This window comes from Armigeres subalbatus, chromosome 2 (assembly GCF_024139115.2).
Source record: "Armigeres subalbatus isolate Guangzhou_Male chromosome 2, GZ_Asu_2, whole genome shotgun sequence".
Lineage (NCBI taxonomy): Eukaryota > Metazoa > Arthropoda > Insecta > Diptera > Culicidae > Armigeres > Armigeres subalbatus.
The window spans coordinates 442,091,178-442,106,836 of record NC_085140.1 but is presented as its reverse complement, the minus strand read 5'-3'; the positions used below and the strand labels follow the sequence as shown (position 1 = coordinate 442,106,836).

At 37.7% G+C, this 15,659-nt stretch overlaps 2 protein-coding genes across 2 annotated transcripts; both read left to right on the top strand.

Moving 5' to 3' along the window:
• Window positions 1-8,420: 8,420 nt before the first annotated feature.
• LOC134210402 (uncharacterized) lies at window positions 8,421-10,314 on the top strand. Its single transcript, XM_062686451.1, has 3 exons — window positions 8,421-9,616; window positions 9,746-9,889; window positions 9,949-10,314. Exons 1-3 carry the CDS (start codon window positions 9,173-9,175, stop codon window positions 10,312-10,314), a joined length of 954 nt encoding a protein of 317 aa, XP_062542435.1. The 5' UTR covers window positions 8,421-9,172.
• Window positions 10,315-12,134: 1,820 nt separating this feature from the next.
• On the top strand, window positions 12,135-13,399 carry LOC134218116 (uncharacterized protein K02A2.6-like). Its single transcript, XM_062696983.1, has 2 exons — window positions 12,135-13,175; window positions 13,252-13,399. The coding sequence occupies exons 1-2, from the start codon at window positions 12,232-12,234 to the stop codon at window positions 13,253-13,255; spliced, it is 948 nt and encodes a 315-aa protein (XP_062552967.1). The 5' UTR covers window positions 12,135-12,231; the 3' UTR covers window positions 13,256-13,399.
• Window positions 13,400-15,659: the final 2,260 nt, after the last annotated feature.

Below are 15,659 nucleotides of genomic sequence, written 5' to 3'. Positions count from 1 at the left end.
AACATACTTAACTTTGATTAATTTTATTAAATACGAGTAAATTAATTAACATAATATTCAATGATTGAATGAAGTTTTGAAAATACTCAAGAAATCACTTGGTGTAAATTTTGTACTGTTCAATCTACTATTCAATTGTACTTTCTCTTTTAAATAGGGTAACTTTATTTACAATCACTATTTTACTTGTATTGTATCGTATTTTAAGTCTTCCGTTCTGTCTTCCCAAAGAACTTTTAACAAAAGGGTAATCCAACCGCTTCTACATATTCAGTATTTGAAAAGAAATCGCACGTAAATATGATGTTTCAAGCATGCGTGACAGTACCACAATGATGTATGAAGTCACCAGCCTGGTATGCTCACGGTCGTGGTGTTGGTAGTTGTCTGGCGACCGCGATGCATCACGACCTTTTTTGTTGATCCCAAAATAGGCTCGCTGGGATATTTACCACTGGCGATGGGTAGATATATTTAAAATTTATGTATCGATCATCCAGTTTTGGTATCATAACTGTATCAGCTACACAAAGAGATCCTCTTGAAACATCATGGTTGTCGTAATATGACCTCCGCCTTTCAGTGGAGTGGATTGTTTGCATAAATAATTATCAGCATGCCAACTTTGTTGATAACTGTCACGGTTACTCTATTCGAGAACAAAAATACTTGCCTTACTTTATAACAAAAATATTTACAATATTTAATTTTGCACGACTGTTTTTACGTTAGACTATGAAGAATTGTTAGGATTTGAAAATAAGCTAATTTGGCCTTTCATCAGACTTGAAAGAACTTAAATATGTTCAGCTCATAAAGAGACCAATTTCCCCCCAATCTCCCGCAAGTTTTGAAAATGGCGATTTTTCTATCTATTAGAAAAATCGATTTGTTGATAACTTTCATGAAAACATAATTTCTTTCAATGTTGTTTTTGAATAACTAATTAAATTGTTTATCAAGTCCATTTTAAATCGTATGAATTTAAGCATTTTCCATGGAGAAACATCCGAAACAAAAAATGGGGATCATGTGTGTCCAGTTTCCCCTAAATACTGGAAAAATATTACTGTTAAAACCACTACTTCTGATGTAAGGTACCCCGGGGCAAGTGAAAATACGGGGTAAGTGGGTACTATGACTGCAGATGAATTGATGAACGTTTTTAATGGTAACAATGTTCTAGGAAGATGAAGCAGAACCATAAACGAATTCACCCGACACAAAAATATTTGGAATCAAAACCATTTGAGGCACCATACTAATGTTATTGCTTGATCATGACTTTAAACTACCGGGTAAATCTATTACATTTATTTAAATTCCATGGATTTCCAACTAAACAGTCGTTTCTAAATTTATCATTGATGTGGAAAGTGAATATTTTGAGCAATTTAATAATTGTGTGACATCGAAAACGATTTAAAATTTTCAATTAAAGCTAAAATCTGCCATTTTCAATTGCCCTTGACTTTTAACACACATGGGGCAAGTGGGACATGTTTGAACAACATTTTCGATAAAGCTATTTTTTTTTGTTTTTAGATGATTGTCTAGTCAAAAATAACTTCGTCATTCATATATCATAAATCATATGGATCTGAATCAGATGCAGTTTGATTTCGTTGTTGAAAAGTATTGTACAGTTATTTACCAACTGTATATTTTACATTCTGAAAATTATCTCCCGCATGAAGAAGGGCAATGGCTATAACTATGCGATATTCTTCCGTTTACAGTGCAAATAATTTATTTATTCTACAAGAGTTCAGCAGGATTTGTCTTGTGTACTTATTGTTATTTTTAAACTTCGCATAAGATTTTCTGATAAATAAAGTGCTTAACACATAAATTGGCTATTTGTTATGTTATAAATTAAAAACACTGCGCATCGCCTGAATATAAAGATTTTTTTTCCTGAAGGTTTGATCCATATAATAATTTGAGTTCTAAAAAGAGAAATATTTATTCATACGAAAAGTGAATAAAGATTTGCTTATCTTTGACACCTAAAACATTTGGTACAAAGGTAATCTAATAGAAAACAAGACAACAGCCAAATAAACAGTAAATCGGCTAATATCTTGTTTTCATATCTGCTAACATTACAATCCCTTTCTTGTTGCAAAAACAAAGTCCGACATGCATCCAATCTCCATCCATGATCTGAATATACTAATACTTAGAAATAATATGAACAGTATATCTACATTCATCAAATTAGTTTCGTTCGACAGAAGAAAACATAATAGGTCCCACTTGCCCCATTTGAAGGGGCAAGTGGGTCCTGAAGGTAAATTTATTTCTTGCTTTACCAATATTTTTGTAATTGAATAAATGGCCTCCAACACCTCTACACTTCAACAATGGAAGCATATAATAATGTTTCAGTGGTTAATGTTCTGAAATAACCAGTTTTCTAAGTATGCGTTAACAATTTTGCTGAACTAGCGTTTTTTTAGGTCCCACTTGCCCCGGGGTACCTTACACCATTTTGCAATTGCAGTCAGCAAGCAGACTACTAGTACGCTGATACTGACGCCGTTTGACGATACGCAGACCGATTAATTATTGGTATTGAGTCACTGGAACGTGTTGTTACCTCACCAGCAAGGTCGCCGTCTCAGTGGTTTGCAGCTTGCAATCGATGTCATTGGACAACTGGTCCTAGCTGACGCGATGGTAGTTTCGTCTAGTTAGCAGGTACCGATTCACCAAAGACCCAACATCTACCACCACCGGGGAGTGATCCGAGCTGAGTTCCTGGTTGACCACCGGCTGGGAAAAAAATGTTGTCATGTTGGCAAGAAAAACATCAAGCTCTACATGGGCCTCGGAGCGGCTCAGCCGGGTGGAAGAAACTACACGCAAAAAAAGCGTTCCCGTATTCGTGAACCAGCAACTGAACTAGTTGGTTGTCTGGAACCTTATGGTTTATGCCCCGATTGGCCCATATTTATGACAGATCACCTTGTTAAAAATCTGAAGGGTTATGTACAAGACACGACCGCCCAACGTAAACTACGTAGAACAGTTTGGTACATTGAGGAATGTAGTCATATTTTAAGATAATTCATTTGATCCCGGGCAGAAGCCATGAACAGAATAACAAAACATGTTATGGACTTGATTGATATAAGAGATAAAAGAACAGGCAACAATATCAAAAATTTGCACCGAAATATCATTTAAATATCAAAATATGCTATGGATAAGATCAAACTAATGGCACATGATATTGATCACTTATTACAAATAGCATAACTTGATCTTCTCATGATATTTTAGTGCAAAATATTGATATTATCGTCTGATCTTTTATCTCTTATATCAATCATGTCCATATCTCATTTTGATATCTTATCAACATTTGATATTATTGAGCTATTTTCGTCTACTCGGGATTACTTATGTCACTGGTTTAGAACAAAATTACAATAACTTAAAATATTAAAAAGTATTGGATACCGTAGTCAGGGGTGACGTCCGAGCCCTCACCGACAGTCTGGAGGTCGGATAACAAAACCGTTAAAAAGGTCACTTATAATTCAGTTTTATTGTTCTCAGATACATTAAATCTATTCTACAAGCATTATATGTAGTTGAAACAGTGACCCATTCTCACCCCCATTTGACCCGTTGTCTCCCCGACGACGGTACGATAACTTAAAATTTTAACTTTAAAACCCCAAGTGGTAATAATGCTTTTCGCAATTCCAACTGTTGCATTCGACGTAGGGATTCAGTTTCATTCCAAATTTTTGACCACTATTCTAGTTTATTTGTAGTAATATATAGGTGGAAATAGTGGAGTATGATTATTAAATAATACTATTCTGAAATAAAAAATAACTCACTAGCGTTACATGGTTATGATATCCCAAGCAGCACACGTTGAGCCAATCTTGTTGCAGTAACCATATTGTAAGAGAATTCGGGCATATATAAGTTACTGTGATCGATGTGCTATATGTTTGTTGCTGGGGGTGAATACTGGTATTTTACGACAGATGCGAGACGATACGCATCGGCCCTGGACCTTGCAAAGAATCTCTGCTCTGGCTACGGACAAACAGGTGCCTCTGTCCAATGGTAGTCAGAGCATCGAGTCATCACTGGTGGAAAAATACGAGCCTTGGACCTTTGGCAGAATCTCCGCCTTCTGTTATTTGGAGTGACGAGGAATAGTTGGCAGAGAAGGGATAGTCGTATTGTTGAGTCCGACAAAGAAGCGCGAGTCGATAAAACCCGGTTATGCCAACTAGAAATCAACAAATACTAGCCATGTACCATTTTGACTCAAATTCCGAACATGACTCATATTCCGAACTTTAGCTTTTAAATGCCCATTTTAACTTTATTCGTGTAATTTTCTCCACAGGAGTTTGAATTCATTTGTTATCTTGATCCTCAGTGCGGAAAACCAATGACAGTTTTAGTTTTAGGGCGCTAAAACGCCAGTGTTCGGAATATGAGTCATATTCGGGATTTGAGTCAGAACGGTACCAAAAACCAAGCCATTCGGTTGAGATGCGCCAGAGTAGTAAACGCTGCGGACGGGAATAGGGTATTTGTGCTATTTTATTACAATCTAGCTCCCACTATCTGGCAGTGGCATTATGGATAACATAGTCGTGCAACCATATTATTAATATAATTGCAAGAATCTTAGATCCGGGAGCTAGAAAGTAATAGTTCTATTGTAGCCTATAGCCCGTTTCAATAAAGTATGCGTTCCGAAGCTATAGCCGTTGACAATAAGCCCCGCATGATTGTACCCACAGAGTATCTGAAGTGCATTCAAACTTCCTGAATTAAAATTTAATTCTTTTGATTTTGGCGCATATTTAATAATAAAAATATAATTAACAATTTGCAGTTTATCATAAAATGGCTCACCATTTTCCTAAGTTATCTGTGAATCGAAAATGTTTGTTCATTTGCATTGCGATTATCGCATTATGACATTGCATTGCCGTTGCTAACAATCGATCATCCTATCCTTGCACAAACTTGCTGTGGCCCTACTTTTTGTGGCAAACTGGTGCGAAGCACCGCACAAAAAGAAGAGCCCAAAAACCAACTACGCTGAACGACGGCCGGATGAGACTCACGTTGCGAACGGGAAAAAGAGGTGCTGCCAAAATGGTCCAATACCCTACTTTAACGTTGATAATCAAATGTTTCAATATAACTGGAAAATTCGTGGAGAGATTCCGAGTCGATTGATATATAAATCTTAAAAATCCATCGAAAGATGAATGCGCTATTAACGTTCAAAATCTTACATGATTTCGTGACGGTCTCGGATTTGGAAATTTTCATTTGTCACCTGTAGGTATTGAATGTGCATAGAGTTAAAATTCGTAAGAGAGTAATAATTAAGTCAAATATACTCTTTTCCACTTAGTGTGGAAGGAATGATAGCAGCGGTGTAAACGTATAAAGAAACTTCTGCATTGGCTCGTATTCGAGAGGAGAGAGACTCTCCACTGAATAGTTGCATGGAGAGATTTCTCTGAGAAAACAGGATCCGAAGTACAGTTCCGGCAGAGTTGAAAAGAAAAGTTCACCAGTGAAGTCAGTTTTCGAGATAGATGTTGAAATGATAAGTGGTTTATAAGATTGTGTGTACCGTGAAAGAAAAATGGCTACATCCGACAATGACGCAGTAAAGGATGCGAAAAACGCTCCCACCAAGAAGTAAGTGAACATTTTTATCGGCATAGAAAGAAGCGCATATTTGTGGTTGAAAATGGTAATAAATATGATTGGAAGTTTCTGAGTTACGAAAATGGCGTCTCCAGCGAGACCTTCAGTATATTTCAAGATGGCGACTTAAATATTCAAGCATATATAAAATTCGATTAATTTGGCAGAATACCCCAAAGCCTAATAAGCTTGTAAATGGAGTACCGTGCAAATTCATACTTCGGACGCACACAAACTTCGGACACCCAAATTTGCATGGAAGATTTTTTGAAATATTTCACAGAAATGTTTCAACTTTCTTGTAAAATGGACTGCATGTTTAGAAGTAATTTTGTAATATTTGGGGCACAGTTAGCCATGTCGTTTTGAAGCAATTGTTTATTTGAAAGGCAAACAGAATTATTAAAAGAGAAAATTCAATATTTGCATTTAACGTTTTGTGGAAATTAGCTGTCCGAAATTTGAGTGCAACATGTCCGAAATATGAAACAGTGCGTGCGTGTGTCCGAAGTTTGGTTCCAAAAGAAGTCAAAGAATTGTAGTTCTGGTGAATTTTATTGGCTAAGACGAAGGAATATTAACTCGAGAATTGAATGCTATGGCCCTTACAATTCGGATCAAGTTGTACTTGGATAGGCAAGGTTAGTAGCGTGTGTTTTAATCCTTCATTTGTGTAAAAAAGTCCTTAAGCGTCCGAAATATGAATTCGCACGGTATACTGTCAAATTATTATGAATACAAGAGGAATGTTAAACAAAATCTGGATTGGTGACAATTGACAACAATGGCTAATTATTCCAAGCAACATTTACTTACAGAAGACAGTAAATTGTTTTAAATGAATTATTTAGCGTTAATTTTGAAACCAAAATTTAACTTTCCAAGTGGATCAACTTAAAACAAAGACAATCCCTGTGTGGGTTCTCGAGTGTCTGGATGTAGAAGGACACTTGGTTGAAGTGAATCAGTTTAAAACAAAGTCAACCTCCGAGTGGGTTGAAGTGTCTGGATGAAGAAGGACACTTGGTTCGTGTGACCATCTTAGAATTCAAATACAACCTCTGAGTGGGTTGGAGTGTCTGGATGCAGAAGGACACTTGATCAAAGTAGATCGACTTAAAACAAAGCCAACCTCCGAGTGGGTTGAAGTGTCTGGATGAAGAAGGACAATTGGTTCGTGTGACCATCTTAGAATTCAAATAAAACCTCTGAGTGGGTTGGAGTGTCTGGATGCAGAAGACACTTAGTCAAAGTAGATCGACTTAAAACAAAGTCAACCTCCGAGTGAGTTGAAGTGTCTGGATGAAGAAGGACACTTGGTTCGTGTGACCATCTTAGAATTTAAATACAACCTCCGAGTGGGTTGCAGTGTCTGGATGCAGAAGGACACTTGATCAATGTAGATCGACTTAAAACAAAGCCAACCTCCGAGTGGGTTGAAGTGTCTGGATGAAGAAGGACACTTGGTCCGTGTGACCATCTTAGAGTTTAACTACAACCTCTAAATGGGTTGGAATGTCGGGAAGCAGACCAAGTGGATCAGCTTAATACGAAACCAATTTCCTTGTTGGTTGATGTTCCTGGATTAATGAGCACTATTAATCCGTGTGATCATCCTAAAGTTCAAATACATCTTTCCAGTGGGTTGGAGTATCTAGATGCAGAAGTACACTTGATCCGTGAAGCTCAACTTGAAAACTCATTTATTCGAAGTATCCAGATGTAGGATGACCCTTGGCCCAAGTGTAATTTCTTAACGTACCTCCGATCAGCTACAAACACTTGATCTGATTGAGCATACTGGAATGTAGTAGCTTAGAACACATAATTGAAATCATCAGTGCATCCGGATTGAAAATTTCCAGTTTGCCATTTTAAAAACCATAGAAATCCTAAAAAAAAAAAAAAACAATTAATAAATATATATATTATTGGTCGATAATAGTACTCTGGTAACTAAAAAAAAAATTATATATACATATATAAATTGTATTGGTTCGACGTGTTTGGACAAAGGAAGACACTAGATCTATTTTTGTCCGCTTGAAATCATTGGATTGATTGATTTTGATAGAATACTCTAGAGCCTGATAAGCTCAATAGGCGTATTCTGTCAAGAATTAATCTGTAAAAAAAGGTCTGTTTATTAAAAAAGAGTGCAACCATTGCTAATAAATAGTTAACCAAATGTAATAAGATTAAGCTTCAAACCTAACATTCATTATGAATTAAAAAATGCTTATGGACAGCATTGATTTGGATTAACGGAATAATCTAGAGCCTTATAAGCTCAATAAGCGTGCTCTGTCAAAGATTATTCTATAAAATATAAAATGTTATGTTTAACATGACAAGCGGTTTTGAAAATAATATTTATTTAATAATGGTAATCAAAAAATATATACAAATTAATTATTTATTTGCTCAAATAGCGTGTGCACGTGGATAAATGGGGGAATGAAAATCAACTTGAAATCTAACAGTGATTTTAAATAAACAAATTTTGTTAAGAAAAGTATTGATGCCTTCATTCTATGAAGGAATCGAAATGTTTGAATATAAAGGACACTAGATTTAACTAAAATGCCAGCCGTAACTAGTTTGTGAATGTAAATAGTTCATGAAAAATAAGATACTTGATATTGTATCAGCCAGCGAATATTAAGTAACTAAAAGGTACTCTCCTCAAATTTATTCAATAGGAAACATACAAGACAAGCGACCAAGGATTCTACAATGCTGGAAAAGGAACTAGAGGAAGAGAGAAAACGGAATGCTTCGTTAATGATTAAATTGAAGAAAGCGAAGGCGAACAAACGAATTGAGAAGGCCATGGGAGATGACAGTTTGGTTGGTCTACACTCAACAATGCGAGAAAATGATTCAGTCACTGCGCAAAATTCAATCCTCATGACCTCCATGAGCAATTTGTCTTTCGCGTCTCTACAGGTCCCAGAGTGCAAACCTGTTGAGGGTGAAGAAGATGTTGACAAAAAATCGTACGAGCAGTGGAGGCAACTGTTAGAAGCATCGATGCAGCTAGCTGGAGTTGTCGACGAAGCGACAAAATGAACATTTTTCGAATCAAGGCAGGACATAAATTATTGGATGTTCTCGATGGCACAGTATCAAGCGCAGACTCTCCTGATATCACAACATTTCCATACTCAAATGCTACACATCGTTTGGGTAGTTTCTTTAACTCTCAGGACTACGCATTCATGCAACGACAAAAGTTAAGATCATTGATCCAACAATCTGGTGAAACGGATATGAAATATGTGAAACGAGTAATTGCAGTTGCCAAACTCTGCGATTACGCTGATGCAAATTTAGCAGAACAAGTCGCAGATACGATTCAGACTCATGCCATGAATCGTAAAGTTCGTGAAATCGGAAGGAAAATTTTAAGAAAGGGCGGTTCTCTCCCGATCTTCTGGAAAAAGTTCGCGCCGCCGAAATGGAACAACTAATTGAGGACATGTTTGCTGCAACTCATGGAACTCCGAGAGCGGAGATCGCTGCTGTTACACATGGTCAACCAAGAGGCCAATCACCAAACCAGAACACAAACGCACTGAAATATCATTTCAATACGCAGCCAAGGTACTTCGGAAACTTCAGAGGCAGCCGAGGAGGTAGAGGGTTTGGCCGACGCGAGTTCACCAAGAACATTGTTCAATGTTGGCGGTGTTTGAGCAAGCAGCATCATCCATCACAGTGCCACGCTATGGACAAAATCTGCCACAATTGCGGACAAAAGGGCCATCTTGTGAGAGTCTGCCGCATGAAACCTGTGTCGCACCCAATGAAGCGTCGTAACAGTAATGATGACAGGAACGTAGCCCACGCGAAGAAGGTTGCACTTGTTGCTAAGGACGAAGAAGATTCAACAGAAGAACCTGTAAGTGCATCTTCTTCGGTATAACTCGTTAATCTGCAACGCAATATAGAATTGCGATCTATATATTTCATCTGATTTTAATCTTTACTTTTGAACTTGTAACATTTTCTACTAACCCATGCTACATAGGAGATACTTCAATCCAACTCGATTATAAGGGTTCTTGCGAATGAAAATGTACCATCATTTGATGATAGTCGAGAAAGGCAGCCTCTATTGATAGATGAAACTGAAATAAACGAGAATAATAACATTAAACCTGAAATAGCTTTGGTTGGTCAATTTATTTTAAACAGCATTATGGAATTTTTATTATATTTTATATGTTTTAGGCAACGGCCAAGTTTGTTCGAAGATTTCGAGAGAGCTCTAGTGGCGAAAAAGGCATAGGACTAATAGTTGGTAAAATAGCAGGTGTAGACGTAACGTTCCTGATTGATTCCGGAGCAGATGTTAATACCATCGGGGCAGATACATTCGACATTCTAATGAACAACAACGAATCTAGACAAAAGTTATGCTGCATTAGAGAAGGAAGTGACATTCCTCTGAAGGCCTACGCTACATCAGAAGAAATTAACGTAGTAGCAACTTTTGAGACTGAACTTGCCATTAGTGAAGATCGTCCCCAATTTATGGAGAAGTTTTACGCAATTCAAAACGCGCGTGCGCTTCTCGGCAGAAATACCGCGATTTGATACAGTGTACTACAACTAGGACTGGATGTTCCGATACGTTATGAAGAGGACTGCTTTTTTCCAGGAGAAATTTTTGCATTGAGTACGAACAAAGAATTTCCAAAATTCAATATCACTCTGGTTGTCCTTCGTTACGATGAAAGCATGGCAAAATCAAGAAAAAATTTCACTAATATTCCACCATCATTTCGCTCTGATACTGAACGTCGGATGATAATGTGTCGATGATAATATGGACAAATCATACTGTTCGTCGCTTTCAGACGCTCCGAAAGGAAAACACGACATACGGCTGGTTGTGGATTTGAGAGGCCCAAACAAAGCAATTATCCGAAGTCCTTTCAAGATGCCAACATTGGAATCTATCATTGCTGATCTTCCTGGTTGTTCATGGTTTTCAACAATTGGTTTAACAAGCACGTTTTTCCATGTAGTACTGGACAAAAATTCACGTCATTTAACAAATTTTTCGCAGGAGACAGGATGTACCGTTTCAAGAGACTGCCTTTTGGACTCACAAACGCTCCCGATATTTTTCAAGAAATTTTGCAGACCGTGGTTCTATCCGGTTGCAAGGGAGTTCGTAATTATCTAGACGATATTTTTGTATTCGGTAGAACGAGGGCTGAACACGATGAAAACCTAGAGTCGGTAATGAAAAAACTACGCGAACACAATGTATCTATAAACGAGAACAAATGCGTTTTTGGACAGAAATCCGTTAAATTCATCGGATTCATGATTGGTCATGATGGCTTGAGGGTGGAAGACGAAAAACTCATGGCTATTCGTGACTTCAGAAGGCCTGAAACACAACATGAAGTAAAAAGTTTTCTCGGTTTAATGAACTTCGCTGAAAGATTCATACTGTGCAGGGCCGACAGAACAGAGAAACTAAGAGAACTCGCTAGATCAGAACAATATTACTGGAACGCAGAACTGGAGGAAGAGTTCGTGTATATGAAACAAGAAGCGTTAAAGACGATTTCAAAGCTTGGGTTCTTTGACATTCATGATGAAACAGAACTATTCGTTGACGCATCTCCGACAGGTCTGGGAGCAGTACTTGTCCAGTATAATAACCAAGGTGTACCCAGAATAATTTCATGCGCATCGAAGGCTTTAACCGACACGGAACGGAGGTACCCCCAAACACAGAGGGAAGCCCTTGCGATTGTTTGGGGGGTGGAGAGGTTTACATTCTACTTAACGGCAAAAAAGTTCGTGATTCGTACTGATTCTGAGGCGAATGAATTTATTTTTGGGGAAGGCTTGAAGACGACAAAACGATCAGTTTCTAGAGCGGAATCATGGGCTTTGCGGCTTCAAGCATACGACTTTTCAATAAAGAGGATCCCTGGACACCTTAATGTGGCGGACGCGTTATCCCGGCTTATTTCTAAGTCACAAATAGATGAACCGTTTGATGATCACAATGAAAAGCATTTGCTCTACTCACTCGATATTGAAGGAATGAAAATAACATGGCAGGATATCCAGTCCGAGTCTGAAATTGACGAAGAAATAATCAATGTTCGTAAATCCATGGAATCAGGAGTATGGGCAAAAGGGTACACAAGATACAAAGTGCAATCCAAAGATTTCCGTATATTGGACCCCATCGTGTTCAAAAATGATAAAGTCATACTTCCACTAAAGCTTCGAAATAAAGCGCTGAAAGAATCACATCAAGGGCATATAGGTGGTCCAGCTATGAAGCGTATTCTTCGTGACTACTTTTGGTGGCCAGGGCTTAGTAAGGATGTTGATAATTTTGTGAAGAATTGTATCACTTGCCTAACTATTTCCAGAAGGAACCCTCCAGTTCCACTATCTAATCGACAGCTTCCAGAAGGACCATGGGAAATCCTGCAAGTGGATTTTCTCTCAATCAAAGGGTGTGGATATGAGGAATTCATGGTTTTAGTCGATACTTATTCCCGTTTTATCTCGGTGGTGGAAATGCGGTCGATCGATGCCAAAACCACGAACGATGCTTTACTAAAGATATTTTTTATTTGGGGACTCCCACTCGTCATCCAAAGTGACAACGGTCCACCCTTTCAAAGCGTCGAGTTTATTAATTGCTGGGAAATGCGTGGTGTGAAAATCAGGAAGTCTATACCACTTTGCCCCCAGACAAATGGAGCAGTTGAGCGCCAAAACCAGGGCATTATAAAAGCGATCTCGGCTGCCAAGGTCGATGGGATAAACTGGAGAAAGGCGTTGGATGAGTACGTGCATGTACATAACAAGATTAAACCCCATGCAAGGCTTGGCGTGACTCCCTTTGAGTTGCTTGTGGGGTGGAAATATAGAGGAAGCTTCCCCGCCTTGTGGGATTCTAAACTGGAAAAGATTGATCGAGAAACCATTCGAGAAAAGGATGCCGAAACTAAATTTCATAGCAAAATATATGCCGACTCTCGTCGAGGAGCAAAACCATCTAATATCGTTGTTGGAGATGTTGTATTGATGGCTGTTCCCCAAAACAGTAAAACAGATCCAGTTTTTTCAACGGAACACTATACCGTTTTGTTCAGAGATGGACCTAAAGCAGTTGTTCTAAGCAGTCGAGGTGTCAAATACAGCCGCAACGTCAATGATCTAAAAAAGGTTCCGATAACTGATAGTGATCCAGATCTGGAGGATGTACTAGTTGCATCTGGTACTGAGGAACTGGCAGATATGGAGGAAATAACTGTGCCTCCACTTTCTAGTCATTTACATCCCGGATCCGAAATAGCGAAGAAAGATGAAACATCTGAACCGCTAACTTCAAGACCTCAGCGATCGATCCGTAAGCCAGAAAAGTTTAAGGACATGTTTATGTACCACATTTTTAGCGACAGTTTTATCGGGTACGTAAAATAGTCAAGTTTACTAATTTCTTGAACTCACCCATCATGTATAACTTGCTGATTAACTATATTGCAGGTAGTTCTACCGTTTCATTTAGACGTCAGCAAAGAACATCCGGAAGAGAGTATTCCACACATTAGTTTCAACATTGCCATCAGAAAACCAAGTGCGAGAGTAATTTTACTCTATTTATAGTCTATAAGCCCAATACGTATGCTAATTTGATTTCTGTAAAAAAAAGAAAAAAAAAGAAAAGGCGTTGAAATGAATTATTGGAATAAAAGGAAACCAGAGTAAATCATACCTACCAAACCAGCTATTTTAAAAAATGTTTAGCTTGTAAAAAAGACAAATACAACCGTGGCACAATGCTGAAAATAGTTTTTCAAATATGACTTCTTCTACTTTTCATAGGCTTCAAGGCTTCTTCTGGTCACAAAATCTTGATTCGCCCCCTCTTTCCATTTTTTTCTGTACTGGAAGACTCGTTGGAAAAGAGGCCTCGAATAGTCGAATACCAAGAATTTTTAATAACAGCCACATTATTTTCATGCTGCTGTCGTTCACGGCTACAGAAATGACACTGTGCGTTGAACAGAGATGTTTTTCTGGTGGCCAACAGGGACTCTAGTGACAACCATGAGGGTAATGTTTTTACAGCTACATAAAAACCCACGTTTAGAAACGGATTTCGTTAGGGCAATGTTTATTTTTGTTTTCTCTCGTCGCGGTTTACTGTCATTTGAAAATAAATTGATAACGTTGACAATGTTTTAGGGATGCACACGATATTGTCATTATCGACAAGTTATTTGCTCGAAAAGGCCTTTTTGTATTTTGAGATGCTCGACATGTAAATACGAGAATTGATTTTCAATTAAACGTTATTTACATGAACTGAAACAGTAATGCATTTGTCTGAAATAATAGTTAATTTTATTGAAAACTCATATACTATAGTAGTGTTATAAACAGGATGTAGTCTGCAAAACAGTATTTTTTCTGTGTGTGGGTATATTTGCTTTGAACTTATATATAATGCAATTAGATTGATCACAACTGAGATTGGCAAAAATAAGTAAATTATGTCTGTACCAAAACCATATTAGAATAAAAATTAATAAATGTTCTAAGATTTCAGACAAACGAGTAGAGGTGAAGGAGAATGTAGGTATTGAATGTGCATAGAGTTAAAATTCGTAAGAGAGTAATAATTAAGTCAAATATACTCTTTTCCACTTAGTGTGGAAGGAATGATAGCAGCGGTGTAAACGTATAAAGAAACTTCTGCATTGGCTCGTATTCGAGAGGAGAGAGACTCTCCACTGAATAGTTGCATGGAGAGATTTCTCTGAGAAAACAGGATCCGAAGTACAGTTCCGGCAGAGTTGAAAAGAAAAGTTCACCAGTGAAGTCAGTTTCGAGATAGATGTTGAAATGATAAGTGGTTTATAAGATTGTGTGTACCGTGAAAGAAAAATGGCTACATCCGACATCACCCTGTATCCAAGTCTTCCCCTTAGACGTAGTTTACGTCAAAAGACCAGCCACCTGCATATGACAATCAACGGGATTTTTCATAGTGTAAGATTATTCCACAAGGCAGCTGGTGGCTGTGAAAGTTCTAGCCACTCTTTGTTCAATTTGTGGTGGTGGATGCAGTTAAAATTTACAAAATGCTTCCAATCGAAACCAGCCAGCCATTCCGCCTTGGACCTTAGCGCGCCGTTTATCATTCGCTACTTAGACAAATAAAGCTCGTTTCTGTCACATGAATAGCCACGAACGAGAAAAGATTGACGACTAACTTGGGTACTTAATTTGTCACGAAGCAGTTCCCCTTTCTAAAAACTTTCAGAGAAACCATTTATAAGAAACCAACAAAAGCAATATGAAGCTTAGCTTTATTTGTTACCCATGCTGTCAACCAACACCAATAAGCATATGCGGTATTTCGAAAAATTTCGTTTCAGGTGGTTCGAAACGAAATTCCGCGAAATTTCGCGGAATTTGAGCATGGCGAAATCTGATTTCTTGATTTCGTTTCGTTTCGTAAAATTACAAAAATTTCGCTAGAAAAAACTAGCTTCTAACGAAATTAAACGGAATTCTGCGGAATTTCGAAACAAATTTAAACTTAAACCATACTTTATATTATCAAAAATTTTGGCTACGCCGCTGAACAAAATCGTTAAGTTGTTTTCAAAACTTTAGGTTACACAATTTTTCTATTAACGCTTATTACATAATCCCATTCTTAGTCGACAAATACGTATGTAGTTTTCTTCTATAAAACGTCTTCAGTGTTTCCATGATTCAAATTTATATTTTGTGATATTTTTTACTATTTTTACAATATGAATGCGGAATCGATCGTGTTACTGCTGGTCATGGGACGGCTTTTCTCATATGCCACGAGCACATAGACAATAGCTCAGTTCGTTGAGCTAATTGTATATAAGACTATGGGTCTGTGAAATTCA

Excerpts from the sequence above, each read along its gene's own strand:
- LOC134218116 (XM_062696983.1), top strand. The coding sequence starts at position 12,232 with ATGGTTTTAGTCGATACTTATTCCCGTTTTATCTCGGTGGTGGAAATG.
- LOC134210402 (XM_062686451.1), top strand. The coding sequence starts at position 9,173 with ATGGAACAACTAATTGAGGACATGTTTGCTGCAACTCATGGAACTCCG. Across the intron at positions 9,617-9,745 it reads AAGATTCAACAGAAGAACCT|GAGATACTTCAATCCAACTC; the intron begins GTAAGTGCATCT and ends CATGCTACATAG. Across the intron at positions 9,890-9,948 it reads TTAAACCTGAAATAGCTTTG|GCAACGGCCAAGTTTGTTCG; the intron begins GTTGGTCAATTT and ends TATATGTTTTAG.